Source organism: Saimiri boliviensis, chromosome 6, assembly GCF_048565385.1.
Source record: "Saimiri boliviensis isolate mSaiBol1 chromosome 6, mSaiBol1.pri, whole genome shotgun sequence".
Lineage (NCBI taxonomy): Eukaryota > Metazoa > Chordata > Mammalia > Primates > Cebidae > Saimiri > Saimiri boliviensis.
Window position 1 is genome coordinate 47,679,485 of NC_133454.1, and position 24,938 is coordinate 47,704,422.

The following is a 24,938-nucleotide window of genomic DNA, read 5'->3' on the forward strand; positions in this document are numbered from 1 at the left end:
ATGTCCCCTCTGCAAGTGGCAGACACCCTTAAAGAAACAGCGAAATGTCTCCTTCCCTCTTGACCTTTTCCTGATTCCCCTAGCCTTGCGTCCTGTTGCTCCTTCTCTGCATAAATAGCTAAGGAAAAAAAATTCTCCCTTGTAGCAGCAATTACTTTATATCCTTTATTTATGTGCCTGTAAGTGCTGACCTTGGCTCAATACCTGGCAGATAGTAGGGACTCAAGAATATGTTGACTTGAATAAATGAATGCATGGAATTACAGGATCTCTTGAGATAGAATCTGTTAAGGTGAAATTCATTAAAGGCAAATGTAGATTAAGAAAACCAATTTTACAAGCTCAAAGATGGAAGGGATATGGTTTGACAGCAAAATGTGTTAAAAAATTGTTTGTGGGCTTTGGTTGACAGTTTAGTGTTAGTCAACAATGTGACCGAAAAAAAAACCAAAAAAAGAATATGAAGCATCGCAGGCTGGGCACAGTGGCTTACCCCCTGTAATCCCAGCACTTTGGGAGGCTGAGGCGGGCAGATCACCTGAGGTCGGGAGTTTGAGATGAGCCTGACCAACATGGAGAAACCCTCTCTGCTAAAAATTGAAAATTAGCCGGGCGTAGTGGTGCATGCCTGTAATCCCAGGTACTTGGGAGGCTGAGACAGGAGCATTGCTTGAACCCAGGAGGCAGAGGTTGTGGTGAGCCGAGATTATGCCATTGCACTCCAGACTGGGCAAAAAGATCGAAACTCTGTCTCAAAAAAAAGAATGCGAAGTATCTTGAATAAAAAAAAAAAAGAACATGAAGTATCTTGAGTCTCTGTTTTTACACCCTGAGTCTCTGTTTTTACACCTAGAATATTATGTTTGGGTCTATGTATTATAGTTTTAGAGAGAGACTGAATAGCAATATTTCTTCTTATTTTTTAATTTTTGTGGGTACAAAGTATATATATGTATGTGTGTGTGTGTATTTTTTTTCTTTTTTCTTTTTTTGCAGGCTGGGAAGCAAATAATACTTTCTACCCAGTCATCTCCCTTAGCGCATTTTAACGTCCTAAAATTTAATTAACAGAACAGGGAAGCTGCCCTGGACTGAACTCAACACTTTGGAATTGTTGTTTTTTTTTTTTTGAGACAGAGTTTCACTCTTGTTGCCCAGGCTGGAGTGCAATGGCACGATCTCAGATCACTGCAACTCCCGCCTTTTGGGTTCAAGCGATTTTCCTGCCTCAGCCTCCTGAGTAGCTGGGATTACAGGTGCCTGCCACAAAGCCCGGTTAATTTTTTTGAATTTTTAGTAGAGATGTGGTTTCACCATGTTGGCCAGGTTGGTGCTGAACTCCTGATTTCAGGTGATCAACCCACCTCGGCCTCCCAGAGTGCTGGGATTATAGGCATGAGTGAGCCACTGTGCTTAGCCAATAGGTGTATATATTTATGGGGTACATGAGATATTGTAACATTGGCTTATGATGTATAATAATCACATCAGGGTAAATGGGATATCGGTTACCACAAACATTTATCCTTTCTTTGTGTTACAAAGAACCTAACTATGCTTTTAGTTACCTAAAAATATATAATATTGTTAACTGTAGTCATCCTCTTGTGGAATAACAGTAATTCTTCAAACCACTTTGCTTTTAAGGTTTTTTGAAAAAATTACCAAAATAGACAAACCACTAGCTAACATAAAGAAGAAGAAAAGGAGAGAAAATACAAATACACAAAATAAGAAATGACAATAGAAAAATAACCCCTGAAACAGAAAAAAATAATTACAACAAACTTTGCAGTCCTCTCCGCAAATACATTTAAAAACTTTGATTAAATTGGTAATTTCCTGGGTAAATACTAGATTACCAAAATTGATAAAAAATGGAAGTTTGAAAAAACCACTTTCGTTTTTTTTTTTTTTTTTTTTGAGACGGAGTTTCGCTCTTGTTACCCAGGCTGGAGTGCAATGGCATGATCTCGGCTCACCGCAACCTCCGCCTCCTGAGTTCAAGCAATTCTCTTGCCTCAGCCTCCTGAGTAGCTGGGATTACAGGCACGTGCCACCATGCCCAGCTAATTTTTTTTGTATTTTTAGTAGAGACGGGGTTTCACCATGTTGACCAGGATGGTCTCGATCTCTCGACCTCGTGATCCACCCGCCTTGGCCTCCCAAAGTGCTGGGATTACAGGCTTGAGCCACCGCGCCCGGCTGAAAAAACCACTTTCTATAGAAGAAATAGAGAACCCTATTAAGGAATTATTCCTCAAAAAGTACAGGACTAGATTATCTCATGGGGAATTCTACTAAACCTTCAAATGGCAGATAGACACAATGTTGTATAAATTCAGAGCATTGAAAATGAAGGAAAACCCATAAATATATACACCTACTGTATACCTAGAAAAATTAAAATTAAAAAAATTAAATGAAGGAAAATTTCCAAAAAGTGTTTATGAAGTGTAATATTTACATCTAAACATTATAGAGATGGTGTAAAAAGGAAACTACAGTCTAATATTATTAATGACTATCCATGAGATTTGGGACCCAAAATGATACGGTTTAGCTGTGTCCCCAAACAAATCTCATCTTGAATTCCCACGTGTTGTGGGAGGGACCCAGTAGGAGGTAATTGAATCATGGGGGCAGATCTTTCCCATGCTGTTCTCATGATAGTGAATAAGTCTCAAGAGATCTGATGGCTTATGAGGTGGAGTTTCCCTGAACAAGCTCTGTCTGTCTTTTTGCCTGCTGCCATCCATATAAGACGTAACTTGCTCCTCCTTGCCTTCTGCCATGATTGTGAGGCTTCCTCAACCACATGGAACTATAATGCCATTAAAACTTCTTCTGCTGGGCGTGGTGGCTCACGCCTGTAATCCCAGCACTTTGGGGGGCTGAGGTGGGTGGATCACGAGGTCAAGAGATCGAGACCATCCTGGTCAACATGGTGAAACCCTGCCTCTACTAAAAATACAAAAAATTAGCTGGGCATGGTGGCATGTGCCTGTAATCCCAGCTACTCAGGAGGCTGAGGCAGGAGAATTGCCTGAACCCAGGAGGCGGAGGTTGCGGTGAGCCGAGATCGTGCAGTTGCACTCCAGCCTGGGTAACAAGAGCTAAACTCTGTCTCAAAACAAAAACAAACAAACAAAAAAAACTTCTTCTTCTTTTTTTTTTTTTTCTTGGAGATGGAATCTCACTCTGTTGCCCAGACTGCAGTACAGTGGCACTATCTTGGCTCACTGCAATCTCTGCCTCCTGGGTTCAAGCAATTGTCCTGCCTCAGCCTCCCGAGGAGATAGGATTACAGGTGCATGCCAATACACCGAGTTAATTTTTGTATTTTTAGTACAGATGGGGTTTCACCATTTTGGGCAGGCTGGTTTTGAACTCCTGACCTCAAGGGATCTGCCCGCCTCAGCCTCCCAAAGTGCAAGGATTATAGGTATGAGCCACCCCACCTGGCTTAAAATCTCTTTTTCTTCCCAGTCTCAACTATGTCTTCATGAACAGTGTGAACACAGACTAATACAATGTTCTTGAATAGGATGATTCAACATCATAAATATATCAGTTCTCTCTAAATTAATTTATAAGTTTAATACGAACCCAGTAAAATTTTCAAGAAGCTTTTTTAGTAAGTTAATCAAACTGACACTAAAGTTCACATGACAAAATAAATACACAAGAGCAGTCAAGAAAACACTAAGGCAGTGGTTTACAGGCAGTGGATTACGCTGTAATCCCAGAATTTGGGAGGCCAAGGTGGAAGGATGGTGAGGCCAGAAGTTCTAGCCTGGGCAACAAAGTGAGACACTGTCTGTACAAAAAAATCCAAAAATTGGCCGGGTGTGGTGGTTCATGCCTGTGATCCCAGCACTTTGGGAGGTGAGGTGGGTGGATCAGGAGGTCAGGAGCTCGAGACCAGCTTGACCAACATGGTGAAACCTCATCTCTACTAAAAATACAGAATTAACCAGGTGTGATGGCCGGCACCTGTAATTGATCCCAGCTACTCAGGAGGTTGGGGCAGGAGAATCTCTTGGACCCAGGAGGCAGCGGTTGCAGTGAGCTGAGATCTCGCCACTGTACTCCAGCATAAGCGACAGAGTGAGACTCTGTTTCAAAAAAAAAATTGAAAAGGCCAGGTGCAGTGGCTGACACCTGTAATCCCAGCACTTTGGGAGGCCAAGATGGGTGGATCACCTGAGGTCGGGAGTTCAAGACCAGCCTGACCAACATGGAGAAACCCCGTCTCTACTAAAAATACAAAAAATGAGCTGGGCGTGGTAATGCATGCCTGTAATCCCAGCTACTTGAGAGGCTGAGGCAGGGGAACCACTTGAACTCAGGAGGCGGAGGTTGTGGTGAGCTGAGATTGTGCCACTGCATTCCAGCCTGGGCAACAAGAGCAAAACTTCATCTCAGAAAAAAACCCAAAAATTAGCCAGGTGTGGTGGTGTGTGCCTATAGTCTTAGCTACTCTGGATCATGAGGCTCGAGGATGGATTGAACTTGGTAGGTTGAGATGGCAGTGAGCTGTGATCATGCCACTGAACTCCAGCCTGGGCAAGAGAACAAGACCCTGTCTCTAAAAATCAAACAAAGAAGAAACAAATGAGGCAGATTTCTATAAATCACTTTGCAGTGGTTTTCAGAATTAAATAAAGTGAATTAAATTAAGTGAATTTAGAAAGGAAAGTTTAAATTAATATCAATACTATCATGTTTTTTACAAAAGAGAGAAAGGGAAATAAGGGAACATACATGTATATGTTATTTGCCATATAAACTGGAACCTAATGAGCTTGGTTATATGGGATGGGGTGCAGAGAGGTACTTGGGAATGTGGTGGAAAGAATGATGTAGGAGTGACACTGTAATGAATATGTTTTTGAATAGCTCTTTCAGGACCATATTAATATTTCATCTATCCAAAAAATAAATAATTAAAATCAACCAGGCCAGTCATGGTAGCTCACACCTGTAATACCAGCACTTTGGAAGGCTAAGGCAGACAGATCACCTGAGGTCCAGAGTTTGAGACCAGCCTGGCCAACATGGTGAAACCCCATCTCTACTAAAAATAAAAAAAATTAGGTGGGCATGGTGGTGCATGTCTGTAATTTCAGCTACTCAGGAGGCTGAGGCAGGAGAATTGCTTGAACCTGGGAGGTGGAGGTTGCAGTGAGCCAATATCATGCCAACACATTCCCGCCTGGAAACACAGTGAGACTCCCTCTCAAAAAAATTAAAAAATAAATGTGGGGCTAACAAAAAATGGACTGCAAAGAGTAAGAAATGAACCTAAGTGTATTATAAATGAATAACCACCTGAATATGAATAAATATAAATTATAACCACAGTGGAAGGAGCGGGAAAGGAAAGAACTAACCCAAGTAACTTTGGAAGCAGTATTTTGGCTGTTTACTGTAAGCCTAAAGACAAAAAGTACTGTACAGTTAGCTATCCCTATCCATGGGTTCAGCATCTGTGGATTCAACCAACTTCAGATAAAAAATATTTGACAAAAGAATTGTGCGTGTACTGAGTAGGTACAGAGTTTTTTCCTTGTCCTTATTCCCTAAACCAGCAGTCCCCAGCCTTTTTCCAGGGAGGTTTCATGGAACACAGTTTTTCCGGGGACCAGGGCAGCGGGGGATGGTTTTGGGATAATTCAAATTTATTGTGTACTTTATTTTTATTATTATTATTATATTGTAATACATAATGAAATCATTATACAACTTACCATAATGTAGAATCAAGTAGGACCCTGAGCTTGTTTTTTGCAACCAGACAGAAGTGTCTGGGGGTAATGGGGGACAGTGACAGATCATCAGGCATTAGATTCTCATAAGAAGTGTGCAACCTAGATCCCTCGCATGTGAAGTTCACAATAGGGTTAGTGCTCCTATGAGAATCTATTGCCACCGCTGATCTGACAGGAGGCGGAACTAAGGTTGTAATTTGAGCAATGGGGAGTGGCTGTAAATACAGATGAAGCTTCACCCTGTGGCTGGGTTCCTAATAAGCCATGGACCAGATGCTTGTCCTAAACTCTTACACCTTAACGACTATTTACATAACATTACACTGTATTAGCTTTTATAAGTAATTTAAAGATGATTTAAAATACACAGAAGGATGTGCTTAGGTTAGATGCAAATACTATGCCTTTTTCTATCAGAGAGTTGAGCATCTATGGATTTTGGTAGCCAAAGGAGTTCCTGGAACAAGTCCTCTATGGATACTGAGGGACAACGTTATACAAATACTCTATTGTAGTTAGTAAATTTATTTTTTCACCAGGTATGAGTTAGCAATTCTGAAATGAGTTTATGTGTATTCTGGGACTGAGCAAATAGGTATATATTATGGATAGTGAGAGTTTTCTTAGGAGAAAGGAGTTACACAAATAAGGAGAAGTGAAGGGAAAGGGTGAACTCTGTGGTGTTGGGTTGGAGGAGATATCAATATAATTTATGGTATAAATTATGTATGTACACGTACAACATACCCTCATATATACATACATTCCATACATACATATATATCTATCAAGGTAAGTACATATAGGTATATGCATATATAAATTTCCTACTTTTTCTACCAAGGAGACCTAGAATATTACCTCAGTAGCAATGAGCACACCTGTCACCAAAATCTTGCTTCCTAAAGACTATTCTCCAATAAAAGGAACCAGAGTTCTTTTAAGAAATAGCTTATCTTGGGCAACAGCCTTATCTCTACAAAAAAAAAATACAAAAATGAGCAAGGCATAGTGGTGTGTACCTGTAGTTCCAGCTACTTGGGAGGCTGAGTTGGGAGGATTGCTTGAGCCCAGGAGGTCGAGGCTGAGGCTGTAATGAGCTGTGATTGTGCCATTGCACTCCAGCCTGGACAAGAGAGTGAGACTCTGTCAAAAAAAAAAAAGAAAGAAAAAGAAAAAGAAGGAAAGGAGGCAGGGCAGGAGGGAAAGAGGAATAGCTGATCCCAGAGCTGGAGCAGGGAGAGTACTAGATGAGGAGTCTGGAAAATCTTACAATGTCAGAAAGTAAGGAAGTACTCATAAGATGAACAGGCCATATGATTCAGCAATCCCAGTTCTTGGCATATATTGAAAAGAATTAAAATCAAGATCTTGGCTGGGTGTGGTAACTCATGCCTATAATCTCAGTACTTTGGGAAGACAAGGCTGGTGGATCACTTTAAGATCAGGAGTTTGAGGTCAGCCTGGCCAACATGGTGAAACCCCATCTCGACTAAAAATACAAAAATTAGCCAGGCGTGGTGGCCATGCCTATAATTCCTGCTACTAGGGAGGCTGAGGCAGGAGAGTTGTTGAATCCAGGAGGTGAAGGTTGCAGTGAGCAAGGACTGCACCACTGCACTCCAGCCTGGGTGGTAGAGTGAGAAGCTATCTCAAAAAAAAAAAAAAAAGAAAAGAAAAGAAAAAAGATCTTGAGATATTTATATACTTGTATAGCTGTGTTATTCATAGTAGGCAGGAGATGGAAACAATTCAAGTGTCCATCAACTAATGAATGGCATGAATAAAGAAAATGTGTCATATATATACAGTGGAATATTATTCAGCCTTAAAAAGGAAGGAAATCTTGTGACATGCTACAACATGGATGAACCTTAAGGACATTATGATAACTGAAATAAGTCAATCACCATAAGACAAATACTACATGATTCCACTTACATGAAGTATCTAAAGTAGTCAAATCATAGACAGAAAGTAGAATGGTGGCTGCCAAGGGCTGAGTGGAGGGGAAGATTCAGAGTTGTTTAATTGGTACAGTTTCAATTTTGCGACATGAAAAAGGTCTACAGATTTGTTTTACAGCAATGTGAATATACTTAACACTAGTGAATTTACACTTAGAACTGATTAATATGGTAACTTTTTTGTTTCTTTAATTATAATTTAAAAAAATGACCTAGGCATATGATAATACAGGAACCATTATGAATGAAGGTGTCCTAATAGCCAAATCTTGAACAATTTGACCAGCAAAATAAATAATAATAATAATTTTTTTTTGAAATGGAGTTTCACTTTTGCCCAGTGGCACAGTCTTGGCTCATTACAACCTCTGCCTCCCAGAATCAAGTGATTCTCCTGCCTTAGCCTCCCAAGTAGTTGGTATTACAGGCACCCACCACCATGCCTGGCTAATTTTTTTTTTTTTTTTTTAAGATGAAGTATCACTCTGCTCCCAGGCTGGAGTGCAGTGGTGCTATCTCAGCTCACTGCAGCCTCTGCCTCCCAGGTTCAAGTAATTCTCCTGCCTTGACTTCCCAAGTAGCTGGGACTACAGGCATGTGCCATGATGCCCAACTAATTTTTGTTTTTTTTTTTATAGAGATGGGGTTTTGCCATGTTGACCAGATGGTCTCAATCTCTTGACCTCATGATCCGCCCACCTTGGCCTCCCAAAGTGCTGGGATTACAGGCATGAGCCACTGCACCCATTATGATTATAGTAATGGATTAATAGAAGAAATAGGAAAATAAAGTAAATATCCATGATATACTGATACAAATAAATAAATAGGGGAGAGGGCCAGGTATGTGGTAGCTCATGCCTATAATCCCAGCACTTTGGGAGGCTGAGGTAGGAGGATCACTGGAGCCCTGAAGTTTGAGACCAGCCTGAGCAACATAGTGAGACTCCGTCTCTACAAAAAAATAAATTAGCAGAGCATGGTGGTGCATGCCTATAGTCCCAGCTATTAGGGAGGCTGAGGCCAGAGGATCACTTGAGCCCAGGAAGTCAAGGCACAGTGAGCTGCGTTCGTGCCACTACTCTCCAGCCTGGTTGACAGAATGAGACCTTGTCTCCAAAAATAAATAAATATGTAAGTAAACAAATGGGGAAGGAGAGAGCTCTTCTTTGCAGTTGGGATTACAATTAATAAATGTAGGAGCAATGACAGAATTAGAAAATCATGATTTGGGAACCACCATAATTGTAGCAGGAAAGAAAATTCAATAAACATTGAAATGGATGGGAAAACTGATGGTGAGAAAGAGGATATTTTCTTTATTATTATTATTATTATTATTATTATTATTATTTTGAGACAGAGTTTCACTCTTCTTGCCTAGGCTGGAGTGCAATGGCGCAATCTTGGTTCACTGAAACCTCCGCCTCCTGGTTTCAAGTGATTCTCCTGGCTCGGCCCCCCACGTAGCTGGAATTACAGGCATGCGCCACTATGCCTGGCTAATTTTGTTTTTTTTTGTTTTTTGTTTTTTGTTTTTTTGAGACGGAGTTTCGCTCTTGTTACCCAGGCTGGAGTGCAATGGCGCGATCTCGGCTCACCGCAACCTCCACCTCCTGGGTTCAGGCAATTCTCCTGCCTCAGCCTCCTGAGTAGCTGGGATTACAGGCATGTGCCACCATGCCCAGCTAATTTTTTTGTATTTTTAGTAGAGACAGGGTTTCTCCATGTTGGTCAAGCTGGTCTTGAACTCCGGGCCTCAGGTGATCCACCCACCTCAGCCTCCCAAAGGGCTGGGATTACAGGCGTGAGCCACTGCGCCCAGCCAAAAGAGGATATTTTCATAGCCTCAAAGCGTCTTCCCACAAATACTTATTAATTACAAAGGGAAAAATAGCAACTGTACAGTAGATAAATGTGGCAGATATTACCTTAACCAAGTGACTGACGTTAACTTGAATAACGAGATGTATTGGCATTGTGTGCCTTTTAATATGGTTCACTGAGAAGAGCACAATGTGACATCAGTGGTTTTCTTACTAAAAATCCATAACCTGAATTTAATTATGAGAAAACTTCAGATAAACCCTAATTATGGGACACTGTACAACATAACTGGCTGGTACTCTTCAAAATTGTCAAGGTCATGAAAGACAAGGACTGAGCAACTGTTCCAGATTGGAGGAGATGGTAGAGACGTGGCAGCTCAGTGCACTGTGAGATCTTGGAAGGGATCCCCGACCAGATAAAGAACACTAGTGGGGCAGTTGGTGAAATTTGAACCAAGTCTAGAATAGATAATGGTGTTGTGTCAGTGTTAGTGATGGCAGCAGCGATCCATCTGGAGCTGCTGTTGTCATGATGCCCTGGGGCTGCACACTCCACAGAGCTGGTGGGAGCCAGGGACAGGCAGAAGCCTGCCCCTTTCTGAGTTGGAAGGGTAGGTGCTTCATGCTACCTGGGTGCAGCTGAAGAACTGTGCTCTTGGGGGGCCAGGAGCAGGCAAGCGCCCCACCCTCCCAGGTACAGCTGCAGTTGCCCAAGCCATGGCTGTGGACCCAGGAATCCTATGCTCTTGGGGACCAGGAGGAGGTAGGAGCCCTGCCCTCCTGTGCACAGCTGCAGCCACCCTATGGCTATGGCTGTGGACTAGACATCCCTGTGCTCTTGGGGGCAAGGAGTAGGCAGAAGCCCCAACCCCTAAGATAGAGGTGCAGTTGCAGTCGCCCAAGCCATGGCTGTGGATCGAGGCATCTCTGCACTCAGGGCCCAGGCTTAAAAGTGCCTGCTCCTGCTGCTTGGGCTCTCCCCACTCCCTGCACCCACTCTGATCTTGGAGCAAAGTTGAGGCCAAGCCTGGGCACTGCCACAGCCTGTTGGGTGTGCACAGGGTCAGGGCAAGACTGACATGCTAGCCCCCTGCTGCCTTGGCCCCTTTGGACTTTGGGTGCTGACAAGTGCAGGAGGGAGGCTGAGTGGGGGGCGCAGAGGGTAGCTCAGTGCTGGCCCCTTGGCACGGCACTACAAATGGCAGCCGGAGGCAGACAAGCTCCTGGGTGGCAAGGGATGGGTTCCCAGTGAAGCCCCACCTTTAAGTCAAGGAGGCCTGAAGTCTGGGGCCTGGGCTGCCATCCCTGCAGGCTGGAGTGGGAACTTGTGGTGCTTTTTTCCCAGGCCCTCCCATGACCGCCCTTGTACCAATCAGTATGCACATCTTCCCCTTTAAAGGCCATCAAAACCCCTGACTTAACCAGACTTGGGAAATGATGGGATGTCCTTCCTCTAGAGAGGAGCTACCTACTCCAGGGTCCCCACCCTGCTGAGAAGTGAGCGGATGGTGGGATTAGCAGCTGAGCAGGGGAGCTACCAACTCAAGGGTCTCCTCTCTGCTGAACGCTAAACACTCATTGGGACATCCTGGCTGCAGAGATGAGTTACCTACTGCAGGTCTCCTCTAAGCTGTTCTATTGCTCAATGAAGCTCCTCTTCGCCTTACCCTCCAGTTATCCACATACCTCATTCTTCCTGGATGCAGGGCAGGAACTTGGGACATGCTGAATGGTGGGGCTGAAAGAGCTGTAACACAAACAAGTCTGAAACATGCCCCTTGCTCATCATGTTGCAGGTCACAAGAAGGAGAGAACAGAGGTGAGAAGAGCTGCAGCCCTTTGGAGAGCCCAGACCTAGGAGCTTCCCAAGTTAGGGCTGTGACACCCTCTTTTGGGCTCTGTGGTTCCTGCAGTCTCCAGGGTTCCACCACCATATTCCCCAGTGCCAACCATGGAAGCTGCTTGCCGTGGACCTGGTCCAGCCACAGCCTTGCAGGGAGCCAGCACCCATGCCAGTGCCTAGAGCTGCTTGCCCCACCACAGCCAGTGTGCCTGGCTACACGCAGTGGCTAGAACCCATGCTCGCTTGTTCACACGCCCCTTGCTGCTCCACTTGCCCTTGGCAGGCACAGGATCCAAGGTGGTAGCATGAGCCTGCCAGGCTGAGTGGGCCCAGAAGGCCCAAGCAAAACTCAGGCAAAGGCACCACTGGCCACAGAGGTTTCCAGCTGGCAAAGTGACACCCAAGGATCCCGTAACATTAGCTGCCTGTTTTTATCATTGTACTGTGCATATGTAAGATGTAAAAATTGGGGCTAGCTGGGTAATGGTGAACGCTACCATTTTTGCTACCTTTTTATAATAATGTTAAGTCTGACATTATTTCAGAATGAAAAGTTAATAAATAAAAAATAATGCTTAGGGGTTTTAAATGACCTCTTAGTGCAAGTCAGCAATGTGATCTGTTGGCCAAAGAAAGAAGGAAAGAGGAGAAAGACAAATACAGCATTTTGTTTTTGTTTGTTTGTTTGTTTGTTTTTGAGATGGAGTCTCACTCTGTTGCCCAGGCTGGAGTACAGTGGCACAATCTCACCTCCGCCTCCCAGGCTCAAGTGATTCAACCACCTCAGTCTCCCAAGTAGTTGGGATTACAAGTGCACACCACCATGCCTGGCTAGTAGAGACAGGTTTTCACCATGGTGGCCAAGCTGGTGTCCAACTCCTCTCCTCAAGGGATCTGCCCACCTTGGCTTCCCAAAATGCTGGGATTACAAGAGTGAGCCATCATGCCCAGCAAAATACAGCATTTTGAATGAAGAAGCTGTATGTCTTTGTTACATCTAGGGAGTACTCTATTAGGTTCTAGGTGTCATGGTTTCAGAGAGATTTAGAAAAGTAATGATATTTTTGGCTGGGTGCAGTGGCTCACACCTGTAATTCCAGCACTTTGGGAGGCTGAAGTGGGTGGATCACTTGAGGTCAGGAGTTCCAGACCAGCCTGGCCAACCTGGTGAAAGCCCATCTTTACTAAAAATACAAAAATTAGCTAGGTATGGTGGCAGGTGCCTGTAATCCCAGCTACTCGAGAGGCTGAGGCAGGAGAATCGCTTGAACCTGGAAGGAAGAGGTTGCAGTGAGCTGAGATCGCGCCATTACACTCCAGCCTGGGTGACAAGAGTGAAACTCTGTCTCAAAAAAAAAAAAAAAAAAAAAAGAAAGAAAGAAAGAAAAGAAGAGCAGTGATACTTTTAACTATTTTATGTAAGGGATAGTTAACATTGGCTCACATCTTTGCATGTAACTAGAAGCACTTGAGGAATACTGATATACCTTGGTCCCACTCACAGAAATTCTGACTGGTCTATGGTGGGCCCAGACAATAGTTTTTTTGTTTGTTTGTTTTTTGAGACAGAGTCTCACTCTGTTGCCCAGGTTGGAGTGCAGTGGTTCGATCTTGGCTCATTGCAATCTCTGCCTTGTGGTTCAAGCAATTCTCCGGCTCAGTCTCCTGAGTAGCTGGCATTACAGGCGCAGGCCACCATGCCTGGAGAATTTTTGTATTTTTAGTAGGAGTTTCACCATGTTGGTCAGGCTGGTCTTGATCTCCTGAACTCGTGATCCTCCCGCCTCGGTCTCCCAAAGTACTGGGATTACAGGCATGAGCCACCATGCCCGGCCGACATTAGTATTTTTAAAAAAGTTTTCCAAGTGATTCTGATTGTTAACCAAGGGGGCAGGGAACCCCCTTGGTTAAGGGAACTGGAATGTTTAGGAAAAACTCAAGTTAGCTTTATAAGAATCATATAGGAAAGCTTGGGAAGAAAGCTGAGTTTCTTTTCTTTCTTTTTTTTTTTTTTTGAGACAGAGTCTCACTCTTGTTGCCCAGGCTGGAGTGCAGTGGCACAATCTCAGCTCACTGCAACCTTCACCTCCTGGGTTCAAGGAATTCATTCTCTTGCCTCAGTCTCCTGAGTAGCTGGAATTACAGGCATGCACCACCACACCCAGCCAATTTTTGTATTTTTAGTAGAGATGGGGTTTTTCCAAGTTGGTCAGGTTGGTCTTGAACTTCTGACCTCAGGTGATCCACCCACCTCATCCTCCCAAAGTGCTGAGATTACAGGCATGAGCCACCATGCCCAGCCAGCTCTCTGAATTTCTATCCGCTGGAGATAACAGGTAGATTTGGGATGAGGTCTGCTTATTTTTTGTTTGTTTGTTTTTTGAGACGGAGTTTCAAAAGCACGATCTCGGCTCACTGCAACCTCCACCTCCTGGGTTCAAGCAATTCTCCTGCCTCAGTCTCGTAAGTAGCTGGAATTACAGGCACACGCCACCATGCCCAGCTAATTTTTTGTATTTTTGGTAGAGACGGGGTTTCACCATGTTGATCAGGATGGTCTCGATCTCTTGACCTCGTGATCCACCCGCGTCGGCCTCCCAAAGTGCTGGGATTACAGGCTTGAGCCACCGCGCCCAGCGAGGTCTGCTTATTAAAAGCTTCCCTTGCAACTTGATGTGCAGCCAGGTTGGCAACAGCAGGCTGGGTCAGTGCTTCTCATACTTTAATGTGCATATGAATCACTGGGAGATCTTGTTAAGATACGGGTTCTGATTTAGTAGGCTGGGGAGGAACCCAGGAGTCTGTCTCCCAGGTGTTCCCAATGCTACTGATCTGGGAAGCACACTTTAGTAGACAGCCACTTAGTATAGCTTATTACACAAAGGATTCAAGTACTGGATGTGGTGGAGGGAGTGGTTTAGACTCAGGTACATCCTGAGCTTTTTAGGGAAGTCATTTAAGCCTCAGCAGTGCATTTATTTAGGCAGTAGTGTGGCAGAGTGGAAAGAGCGTTTGGCTTGGGAGTCATATCTGGATCCCCTATTAATGATTTATTGTTTGGGTAACTGTGAACAAGTTATTTTACCATTTTGTGTCTCAGTTTTCAATGAGTGAAATAAATACCAAAACAGCTCCCTGCCAGATTAGCATTAGAGAAAATGTGTTTTAAAGAACCTAACATAGCTCTTGAAACAAAGTAGGTGTTCAGAAAAGTGGTGACTATTATTGCTGATGCTGTGGAACCCTCTTTTGTTGGAAGACCAGACTGTGAGTAATCTGCATGAAAAGGCCGGGTGCGGTGGCTCAAGCCTGTAATCCCAGCACTTTGCGAGGCCGAGGCGGGTGGATCACGAGGTCGAGAGATCGAGACCATCCTGGTCAACATGGTGAAACCTCGTCTCTGCTAAAAATACAAAAAATTAGCTGGGCATGGTGGTGCATGCCTGTAATCCCAGCTACTCAGGAGGCCAAGGCAGGAGAATTGCCTGAACCCAGGAGGCGGAGGTTGTGGTGAGCCGAGATCGCGCCATTGCACTCCAGCCTGGGTAACAAGAGCGAAACTCCGTCTCAAAAAAAAAAAAAAAAAAAAAAATCTGCATGAAAAGTACTGTTAGGAACCTCTAATCAGCTTTGCATCAGAGACAACTTCTACCGCCAAGAAAAAGCTAAGGTTACTTAAGTAGAATTTATCTTGACCTCATGAAAAATGCTTGTTCTTGATTGTCCCGCCTGTAATTAACTTTTGCGGTCATCTTATTGACCTGATAACATGTGACAAATGATGAACTGATTCTAGCAAATATTTGTTGAGCACCTGTTACCCTAAAAGTCAAGTAATTCTGAACTTGACTCTCCACATAATTGTGACTCTCCACATAAAGGCTATTTCAGGCCTTAGCTCCTTTGCTTCTGTCTTCTTTGCTTCTTTGCTTCTTTGCCTCCTTCAGGAGACCCTCTGAAGCTTGGGGTTCAGGTTTGGCTAATACTCTGTTAGCACCCTATGTACCCCATCATAGCTTTGTTTCTACCGGCCTGCAAGCTGGGGCTTGTTGTAGCCTCGTAACTGGGTACAGTGCCTCAAATTACTGTTGAACTGATCACATGACATAGGATGCCCTCAAGGAGATCAAAGTCTGAAGTATCTGAGAGGTCAGGGAAGGTTTTCTGGAAAAAAAAAAAAAAAAAAAAAAAAAAAGTGATGCGTGAGCTGAGACTTAAGAAGAGCCAGGTTGGCTGGGCATGGTGGCTCATGTCTGTAATCCCAGCACTTTGGGAGGCTGAGGTGGGTGGATCACCTCAGGTCAGGAGTTCCAGACCAGCCTGACCAATATGGTGAAACCCTCCTCCTCATTAAAAATACAAAAATTAGGCGAGTGTGGTGGCAGGCACTTGTAATCCTAGTTACTCAGGAGGCTGAGACAAGAGAATTGGTTGAACCCGGAAGGCGGAGGTTGCAGTGAGCGGAGATCGCTCCACTGGACTCCAGCCTACGTGATGAAACAAGACTCTGTCTCAAAAAAAAAAAAAAAGTAGAAGAAGAGGCAGGAGTTAGGAGGAAGTGGAGCAGCTGGAAAGCACGGTGGGTTTGGGGAACTGTACATGATTCAGATGAACTGAAGCATGGTAGGTATTTGGGGAATTGGGGTGAAGCTGGAGAACAGGTGAAAATTGACACATGACGAGTTTAAATGGCAATTGGATTTTATCTTGAGGATAATTGAAGACCAGTGACAGATTTAAGCAGGAATGTGTGGAGGGTGGGTTGAGGATGATAATAGATAGAGGGAAATTGGGTCAGAGTTTTATATAAAAGCCAGGTTATCAGATCTCACCTGTCACCTTAGTGCTTTTTCTGGTCTTAACTGCTTTCTCTCAGACCAGAGTGGTTCACTCTAGAGGTGCCCTTTGCCTGGTCTGCTTCAGGCAGTGCTTTGACTGCACAATGGCAGCAGACCTTGGAGCATCGCAGATCTCATCTGGTCCCTGGTGATGGGTGTCTGGCCCATGTGAGGCAGAAGGTGCAGCCATTTCTGTTCTGTGGAGTAAGTTGGATGGCAAGGGGCCCTTGGTAAATGCATGGACAACATTACTGGGTTTCAATACCAAGTCTGCTATGTCCTAGCTATGGGGACATTAGAGAAGGTACATAACCTCTCTGAACCTCATCTGTAAAATGGAGATAATGCTAACTCTAGTGTAGTTGTTTTTTTGAGAACTGAATTCGATGATGATAACAAAAATGATCCTTTAGTAAGTGTCAATTTTACATCAGGCCCTGGCCCAGGTACATTCACTAACTAATTAAAACATGTGTAAAACACCAAAAATTGTGTTTAGTTCATGATTGGTACTCAATAAATATTAGATTCCTCCTCCCACCTCCTCCTGATCATTGCATTTCCTACAGTTTGTCAGTGGCTGATAGATTGTTGTCTTAGCACTGTCTTCCAAATGATGTTATTTATTCTTACAAATTGACACAGAGAAAATAATGAAGATTTAATTCATGTTCAGGAAGCAGCCAGTGAGTAATTCCCAACATTGTTTCTTTAAGGAAGTACTTGGGGCTTAGGAATCAGCTGTATTTTAACCAAATTATAATTTAATACAATTAGCTCTTGAACTTAAATTTTAGGCTCAGGGTCTTGGGCTGCTACAGAAACCAGTCAGAGCTGCTACTTTTGGACTGTGACATTGTTTGATATTTTGATATTAGTGCCCATCTTTTGACCAAATAATCAGAATAAACATCTGAATACAAGTTCTGTTTAATGGACAAAATGTAGTATGTAAGGTTGTACAAGGGTTGGAATGAGTTGTATGTCCCTAACTAGGTGCCTGACCAGTTTCTGATAATGCTGGGCCTTAGCTTTGTCTAAAAATAAATGAAAATGCCTCTTCGTCTTCAGTAACATTGCTCACTATAGCCTTTTTTTTCCCCTTCTTTGTGTAGATTTTCGGTAACCAGATCCTCTTTGACAATGTAAAGCATGGATTAAAACTAACTCTGTAGCAATCCTAGGATTATTGGCTCAGGAGAATAAATCTTGGGTTGACTGTGAGATGATTTCACTTAAGTCTCATTTTGAAGAAAGCAGCTATAGGAGAGGCAGCTCTGAGCATGGTTTATTGTTATTCCTGGTTCCCCAAGAGCAATTCATATGAGTATCACAGTCCAATGTGCATATGGCATAAGTGATTGTTTCTGACAAGTATGGTGGGTTGCTGGCAGTCGTGAATATACCTGAAAACTGGCTGTGGTTCTGGGCCAAGCCCTCATCCCTGGTCAACAGAGCAAAATTTGAGGAAAGCAAGAGTCATGGTCATTGAAACACTCATCTGCTTATGTGTGTCTACAGTGCCACCCAAGACCGAGGTTAGCTTACCCCTGGAGATTAGTATAAAACTAGAGAATCTGTGAACATGCTGTGTGTCTAACCATGATATAATCTTTCTTCTTTCTTTCTTTCTTTCTTTTTTTTAGAAACAGGGTTTCACCATGTTGGCCAGGCTGGTCTTGAACTCCTGACCTCAGGTGATCCGCCTGCCTCGGCCAATCTTTCTACTTTCTTTCCTCAAAAATTTCTCTTCCTTCTGGATGTAGGTTGTTTATCATACCCCAGTCACACATGCTTCCTCAGAGGGTACGAGGTAAGGGATGAGATTAATATGCGACCTTTCCCTTACTTCTATCTTTTATTTTCCAGCAACAGCTGCAGGCCTATGTGGCCTGGGTGAATGCACAGCTGAAGAAGAGGCCAGCAGTGAAGCCTGTACAGGACCTGCGACAGGATCTCCGGGACGGGGTGATCCTGGCATATCTCATCGAGATTGTTGGTCAGTTGGCCCTGGACTCTGATGCTAGCATAGACCAGAACATGGCCTTCTTTATCCTCCATATGCCTTTTAGGGCAGATTGTTTTTTCTTTAGACTATATGGCAGTGGAGGTAGAGAAGACTTAAAATACTTGTCCAAGGTTAATTCATTTATTTATTAGTCAATAAACATTGTGTCCCAGGTACTATATTATGCTTTGATAATATGAGGATGAGAATAGTCTATGCTCTCAAGAGTCTACCAAACTAGTTGTAAGGCTGGGAAGTGAAGTCAATTCCATTAATGTACTTAGTATTCCAATGGGGTAAGCATGGATGGGAGCACATAGGAGGGATACCCAGCCCAGTCCTAGGGGCTCAGGGATTGGCTTACCAGAACTGATATCTTAACTGAGGCCTGCCAGGAGAATTGGTATCTAAGCCAAGGCCAGAGAAGGAAGTAGTAGCCAGGTAAAAGGAGGGGTATTAACTGGCAAAAGGACCCTTCTACCATAATGCTTCATAAAAGGTTTTTTTCCTCTTGAAACCCTGGGGTTGTTGCCAGTCATTCTTACTAGATGGTACCATAACCTTATTTCCATAGCATTTGTCCATATTTCTATTATTATTTCTCTCATCAAATGGAAATTACGTGGCAATCATTCATTTACCTACCCTGTGTGGACTGAGCTCTTTTTTTTTTTTCTTTTCTTTGAATCACCCCTCCCTGGACTGAGCTCTTTAAGAGCAGGCATAGTATAATATTTTTCTATGTATGCAAGCTCTAACCAAGTGCACATAATAGATTCTCAAAGATTTATTGTTATGTTAGCTGATTTTGCTTTGAGTTCTTGAGGGATATGGGGCTTGCAAGTTGTACGGAAGAAGCCAGGTTTGCAGCAGGCAGCTCATCCATGAATACCTTGCTAGGACAGTTTATGAATTCATCAGAGTATTCATGTGTAATGACAACAATAATAGCAATGGTACTAGCAACTGCTAGGATTGAATACTTTCTATCTTGTTTAATTTCATTTAATCATCACATCTTTGGGAAACATAATATTATCCCCACTTTTAGGAAGCACGCTTAAAAGAGAAGATTTATAAAAATAAATAAATTCATTGAGTACTTATTATGAGTCAAACAAAATAGCTAAGCATGCTATTTTGATTTATTTATGACAGATGTATAATATGACTACTACTATTTTATTCATTTTATGAGGCTTACAGAGGCCAAAGTCACATAACTGTAAGTGCCAAAGTAGAGGTACAAACCTAGCTCTACTTTAATTCCAAAGCCTCTTTTCAACATTTAATGTTTCATTTATTAGAATAGGTTAGACATGGACTAGTAGGAAATCCAGACGTACAAAAGGATATAAGGCCAAACCTTTTTTCCACTTATGTCTCCCCACCAGCTCCCCATTTTTCCTTCTAGAGGCAACTAGTGTTAGCAGTTTCTTCATTTCTTCCCAAAGAAACTTCCCATTCTATGTCTATACAAGTCATACTAGTATGTAGTCTTACTTTTCCAAAACCTAGGCTCCTTTTTTCCCCATTGCACCCCTTCCCCACGAAACCCAAGTTTTTAAACACAACTTTCTTTCTTCCTTTTTTAAAATTTACTTTCAATTCGGGTTGTCGCCGAAAACACAACTTTCTATTGTGACTTTGCTAGATAGAAAAACTCCTCACAAGACTTTGCCTATACTCACTGAATCCACTTCCTTATTTCCTATTCTTTCTTTAACCTGCCTTTATCAGGCTTTTGATCTCACTCCACTGAAACCTTTCCTCAAGGTCATATCAAAGCCAGTGGCCAGGCCTCAGACCTCATTTAATTCAACATAGCAGTACTTGACATAGTTGATAACACTCTTCTCTTCACAGACTTTATTTTATTTTATTTTTTTTTTTAGGAATAGTGCTATAGTGAACATTCACGTGCATGTGTCTTTTTTTTTTTTTTTTTTTTTTAAAGAAGAGGAAGAAAGAGAAAGAGGAAGAGGGAGAGAGGATGGGGGTATTGCTTTATTGCCTGGGCTAGCATGCAGTCTAAATATGGGTATGCCTATAATTGTCCTTAATAATGGAGACATGAAAGAAAATGAGGGAAGAGAATAGCAAACAAGGAGCCAACCAAGATTTCTTTTAAACTTCTAAGTTGATATGATGTGGTACTGATAAGAGTGTATATTTTGTATATTTAAAATGGAGAGTTCTATAAATGTTAATTACATTTACTTGTTCCAGATCTGAGTTCAAGTCCTGAATATCGTTGTTAATTTTCTGTCTCATTGATCTGTCTAATATTAATGTTGAAGTCTCCCACTATTATTATGTGGGAGTCTAAGTCTCTTTATAAGTCTTGTATGTCTGCGTATTCCTGTATTGGGTGCGTATATATTTAGGATCTTTAGCTCTTCTTGTTGTTGCATTGATCCTTTTATCATTATATAATGGCCTTCTTTGCTTCTTTTGATCTTTGTTGCTTAATTGTAACTTCTGCTTTTTATTTATTTATTTTAGCTCTCTGTTTGGTTGGTAAATCTTTCTCTATCCCTTGTTTGGAGTCTTTGTGTATCCTTGAATGTGAGATGGATCTGGATGCAGCATACTGATGGGTTTTAGTTTTTTATTCAAATTGCCTGTCTTTGGATTGGGGGATTTAGTCAATTTAAATTTAGAATTAATAATAAGATATGTGAGTTTAATACTGCCATTAGCTGGCTATTTTGTCCATTAGTTGATGTAAATTCTTCATTATATTGATGCTCTTTTTGATAATTTTTTTAGAAAGGCTGATACTGTTTGTTCCTTTCATATGTGTAGTGGTTCTTTCAGAAGCTCTTGTAAAGCAGGCCTGGTGGTGATGAAATCTCTGAGTGCTTGCTTATTCACAAAAAACTTTATTTTTCCTTCACTTGTGAAGCTTAGTTTGGCTGGATGTGAAATTCTGGGTTGAAAGTTCTTTTCTTTAAGGATGTTGAATATTGGCCCCCACTCTCTTCTGGCTTGTAGGGTTTCTGCTGAGAGATCTGCTGTAAGTCTGATAGGCTTCCCTTTGTGGGTAACCTGACCTTTCTCTCTGGCTGCCCTTAGTATTTTCTCCTTCATTTCAACCCTGGTGAATCTGACGATTATGTGCCTTGGAGTTGCTCTTCTTGAGGAATATCTCTGTGGTGTTCTCTGTATTACCTGGAGTTGAATATTATCCTGCCTTACTAGGCTGGGAAAATTTTCCTGAATAATGTCCTGAAGCGTATTTTCCAGCTTGGATTCATTCTCTTCGTCACATTCAGGTACACCTATCAAGCGTAGATTAGGTCTTTTCACATAGTCCCATATTTCTTGGAGACTTTGCTCGTTCCTTTTTATCCTTTTTTCTCTAATCTTGTCTTCTTGTTTTATTTCATTGAGTTGGTCTTCGACCTCTGATATCCTTTCTTCTGCTTGATCAATTCGGCTGTTAAAACTTGTGCATACTTCACGAAGTTCTCCTATTGTGTTTTTCAGCTCCATCAATTCACTTATATTCCTCTCTAAATTGTGTATTCTTGTTAACATTTCGTCGAATCTTTTTTCAAAGTTCTTAGTTGCTTTAGATTGGGTTAAAACAAGTTCTTTTAATTCACAGAAGTTTCTCATTATCCACATTTTGAAGCCTGCTTCTGTAATTGGAACACACTCATTCTCCATCAAGCCTTGTTCCGTTGCTGATGAGGAACTGTGATCCCCCGCTGAGGGAGAGGCGTTCTGATCTTGGGCATTCTCAGCCTTTTTTGGCCGTTTTCCTCCCTTCGTTATAAATTTATCCATCTGTGGTCTTTGAATTCACCGTCTTTGTAATTAGGTTTCTGAGTGGACGTCCAACTTACTGATTCTCAGCGCCGAAATCTGAGCAACCCACTGCACCGACCAAATCAGCGGCGTTAAGATTGATGGTGCTTTTCCGACTCTGCACCAAGAACCGTTGCTCCAAGGCGCCGGCAAAACTGCCTCGCCGGTCACAAGAGTCGCGCTGGCGACCCGTGGGGCTCCTCCGCTGGGAATCTCCTGGTGCGTGAGCAACAAGAATTCATGTGAAGGTGTGGCGTCCTCTCATTCTTTGCGCTCTCAGTGGGAGCTACAATCCCGAACTGTTAGTGATCAGCCATCTTGGATCTCTCTCCCCCCTTTCTTTTTTTTTTGAGACGGAGTTTCGCTCTTGTTACCCACGCTGGAGTGCAATGGCGCGATCTCGGCTCACCGCAACCTCCGCCTCCTGGGTTCAGGCAATTCTCCTGCCTCAGCCTCCTGAGTAGCTGGAATTACAGGCACGTGCCACCATGCCCAGCTAATTTTTTGTATTTTTAGTAGAGATGGGGTTTCACCATGTTAACCAGGATGGTCTCGATCTCTCAACCTCGTGATCCACCCGCCTCGGCCTCCCAAAGTGCTGGGATTACAGGCTTGAGCCACCGTGCCGGGCCCACAAACTTTCTTTTCTTGGCTTCCAGAATCCTATTAGCTTCTATTTTTCTTCCTTCCTCACTGACTTCTTTTATTTGTTTTGCTGGCTTTTCTTTTCCTTCTTGACCTCTAATGCTGGAGTGCTGTTTCTCTACTCCTAAGTGATGTCTTCCCAAATCTGTGTCTTTAGCCTTGAATTTTCCTTGAGTTCTAGACATGAATATCCAACATCTCTACTTAGATGTCTAACATGCAACTCAAATTTCACGCATTCTAATCAGAAATTTGGTTGTCCTTCCCCCACCAATCTCTTTATTCTCCAAGTTTCTTCATCTGAGTAACACACTGCATTATCATTTGCCTAGGTGTTAAAGCAGAACACTTAGAAAGTGTCCTTAACTGTCCTTTTTCTCATATTTATCATATCGAATCCTTCATATGTGCTGTCTGCTTTGTATTCACAATATACCTGGGACCTAACTTCTCATCAGTCAGCTTCTTCCACTGTACCCCAAATCACCATCATGTCTTGTCTTGACAGTTTTCATCAACCTTCTGACTGATCTCCCTATATTTCCTCTCTGCATAGTCTATTTCCACACAGAGCCCATTTTATTTTATTTATTTTTATTTTTGTAGAGACGGGGTTTTTACCATCTTGCCCAGGCTAGTCTTGAACTCCTGGGCTCAGGCAGTTCTCCTGCCTTGGCTTCCCAAAGTGCTGGGATTGTGGGTGTGGGCATAAGCCATGACACCCTGCCAATCAACTTTTAAAAACATGAACCAGATTATGTCACTTCTTTGTCTCAGACTCTCCATTGGCTGCTCATTACACTTAGGATAAAATTCAGGCTCTTTGCTCTTTCTTGCCCAGAAAGCCCTGCATGCCCTGGCCTTGCTTGCCCCTCTAGCCTCTCCTAGGACTTGACTCCCAGCTCACTCCCCCAGCCACATTGCTCTTGCTATTCTTCAGGTAAGCTGAGCTTGGGGTTTGGTCCCTGTGGTTCCTCAGTCTAGAATGCTTCCTCCTCAAATCTTTTTTTTTTTTTTTTTTTTTTTTTTTTTTTTGAGACGGAGTTTCGCTCTTGTTACCCAGGCTGGAGTGCAATGGCACGATCTCGGCTCACCGCAACCTCCGCCTCCTGGGTTCGGGCAATTCTCCTGCCTCAGCCTCCTGAGTAGCTGGGATTACAGGCACGTGCCACCATGCCCAGCTAATTTTTGTATTTTTAGTAGAGACGGGGTTTCACCATGTTGACCAGGATGGTCTCGATCTCTTGACCTCGTAATCCACCCGCCTCGGCCTCCCAAAGTGCTGGGATTACAGGCTTGAGCCACCGCGCCCGGCCCCTCCTCAAATCTTAACATGCTTTACTTTATTCAAGCTGCTGCCAAATGTATTATTAGAGAGACCATGGTCACTGTACTTTATTTTTCCTCAAGCACTTACTGCTACTATGAAATTATATTAAACACTTACTTGTTAACTTGGTTGTTGTCTGCCACTCCTGCAGGTATAAATTCTATGAGGGAAAGGGACTTTATTGTTCTTGTTCTCTCCTGTTTCTCTGGTGCCCAGAACAGTGACTACTTGCCACTCAATAGATGCTCTGTGAGTATTTGTTGACTGAATAAATGTATATACAGTAACTTCACAGACCCCTAAGTATAAATTTGAAAGCCTTCTAAAAGGCTTTCATTTTCCTATTTCCCATCGAAATGACAAATGACAGGATTTAACTCATTTATATATTTATGTATAATGTTGGAGTTCACATAAAATCTTCCCTTCCTCTTTGTCTAGCTGCTATGAAACTTTGATAATATTCCTCCCTGTAACTGCCTATATTTGCTTTCTCTTAACAGCAGGAGAAAAGCTGAGTGGGGTACAGCTCAGTCCCAGTAACCAACAGGAGATGAAGAATAATGTGGAGAAAGTACTGCAGTTTGTGGCCTCCAAAAAGATTCGTATGCACCAGACTTCAGCTAAAGGTCAGTGCTTCATCACATCGTTGGTGCATGAGTATACTCAATGTTACCCAGTGAGTGCTAGCCTCAAGAAAATCCTTGGTTGTAACCTGGGGGGAGATAGAAAGTCTCCATTCATTTTATTTTATTTTTATTTTAGTGTTTTGTTTTTTTTTGAGATGAAGTTTCACTCTCGTTGCCCAGGCTGGAGTGCAATGGTACGATCTTGGCTCACTACAGCCTCTGCCTCCTGGGTTCAAGTGATTCTCCTGCCTCAGCCTCT

At 42.8% G+C, this 24,938-nt stretch overlaps 2 protein-coding genes and 1 non-coding gene across 5 annotated transcripts in view; 1 reads left to right on the plus strand and 2 right to left on the minus strand.

The window, feature by feature from the left end:
• Nucleotides 1-24,938, plus strand: part of DIXDC1 (DIX domain containing 1) — a 97,612-nt gene that overhangs the window by 24,794 nt on the left and 47,880 nt on the right. For all 3 annotated transcript variants that reach the window (XM_010334571.3, XM_074400574.1, XM_003923714.4), the window contains 2 exons: nt 18,121-18,250; nt 24,554-24,679. In XM_010334571.3, coding sequence (XP_010332873.1) covers nt 18,121-18,250; nt 24,554-24,679 — 256 coding nt within the window. The remainder of the gene's footprint in view (nt 1-18,120; nt 18,251-24,553; nt 24,680-24,938) is intronic.
• LOC141584829 (uncharacterized) overlaps nt 1-24,938 on the minus strand; it is a 43,237-nt gene that overhangs the window by 7,712 nt on the left and 10,587 nt on the right. The gene's annotated exons all lie outside the window — the stretch shown is intronic.
• On the minus strand, nt 989-1,111 carry LOC120364820 (small nucleolar RNA SNORA36 family). Its single transcript, XR_005579959.1, has one exon. It is a non-coding gene; the product is annotated as a small nucleolar RNA SNORA36 family (small nucleolar RNA).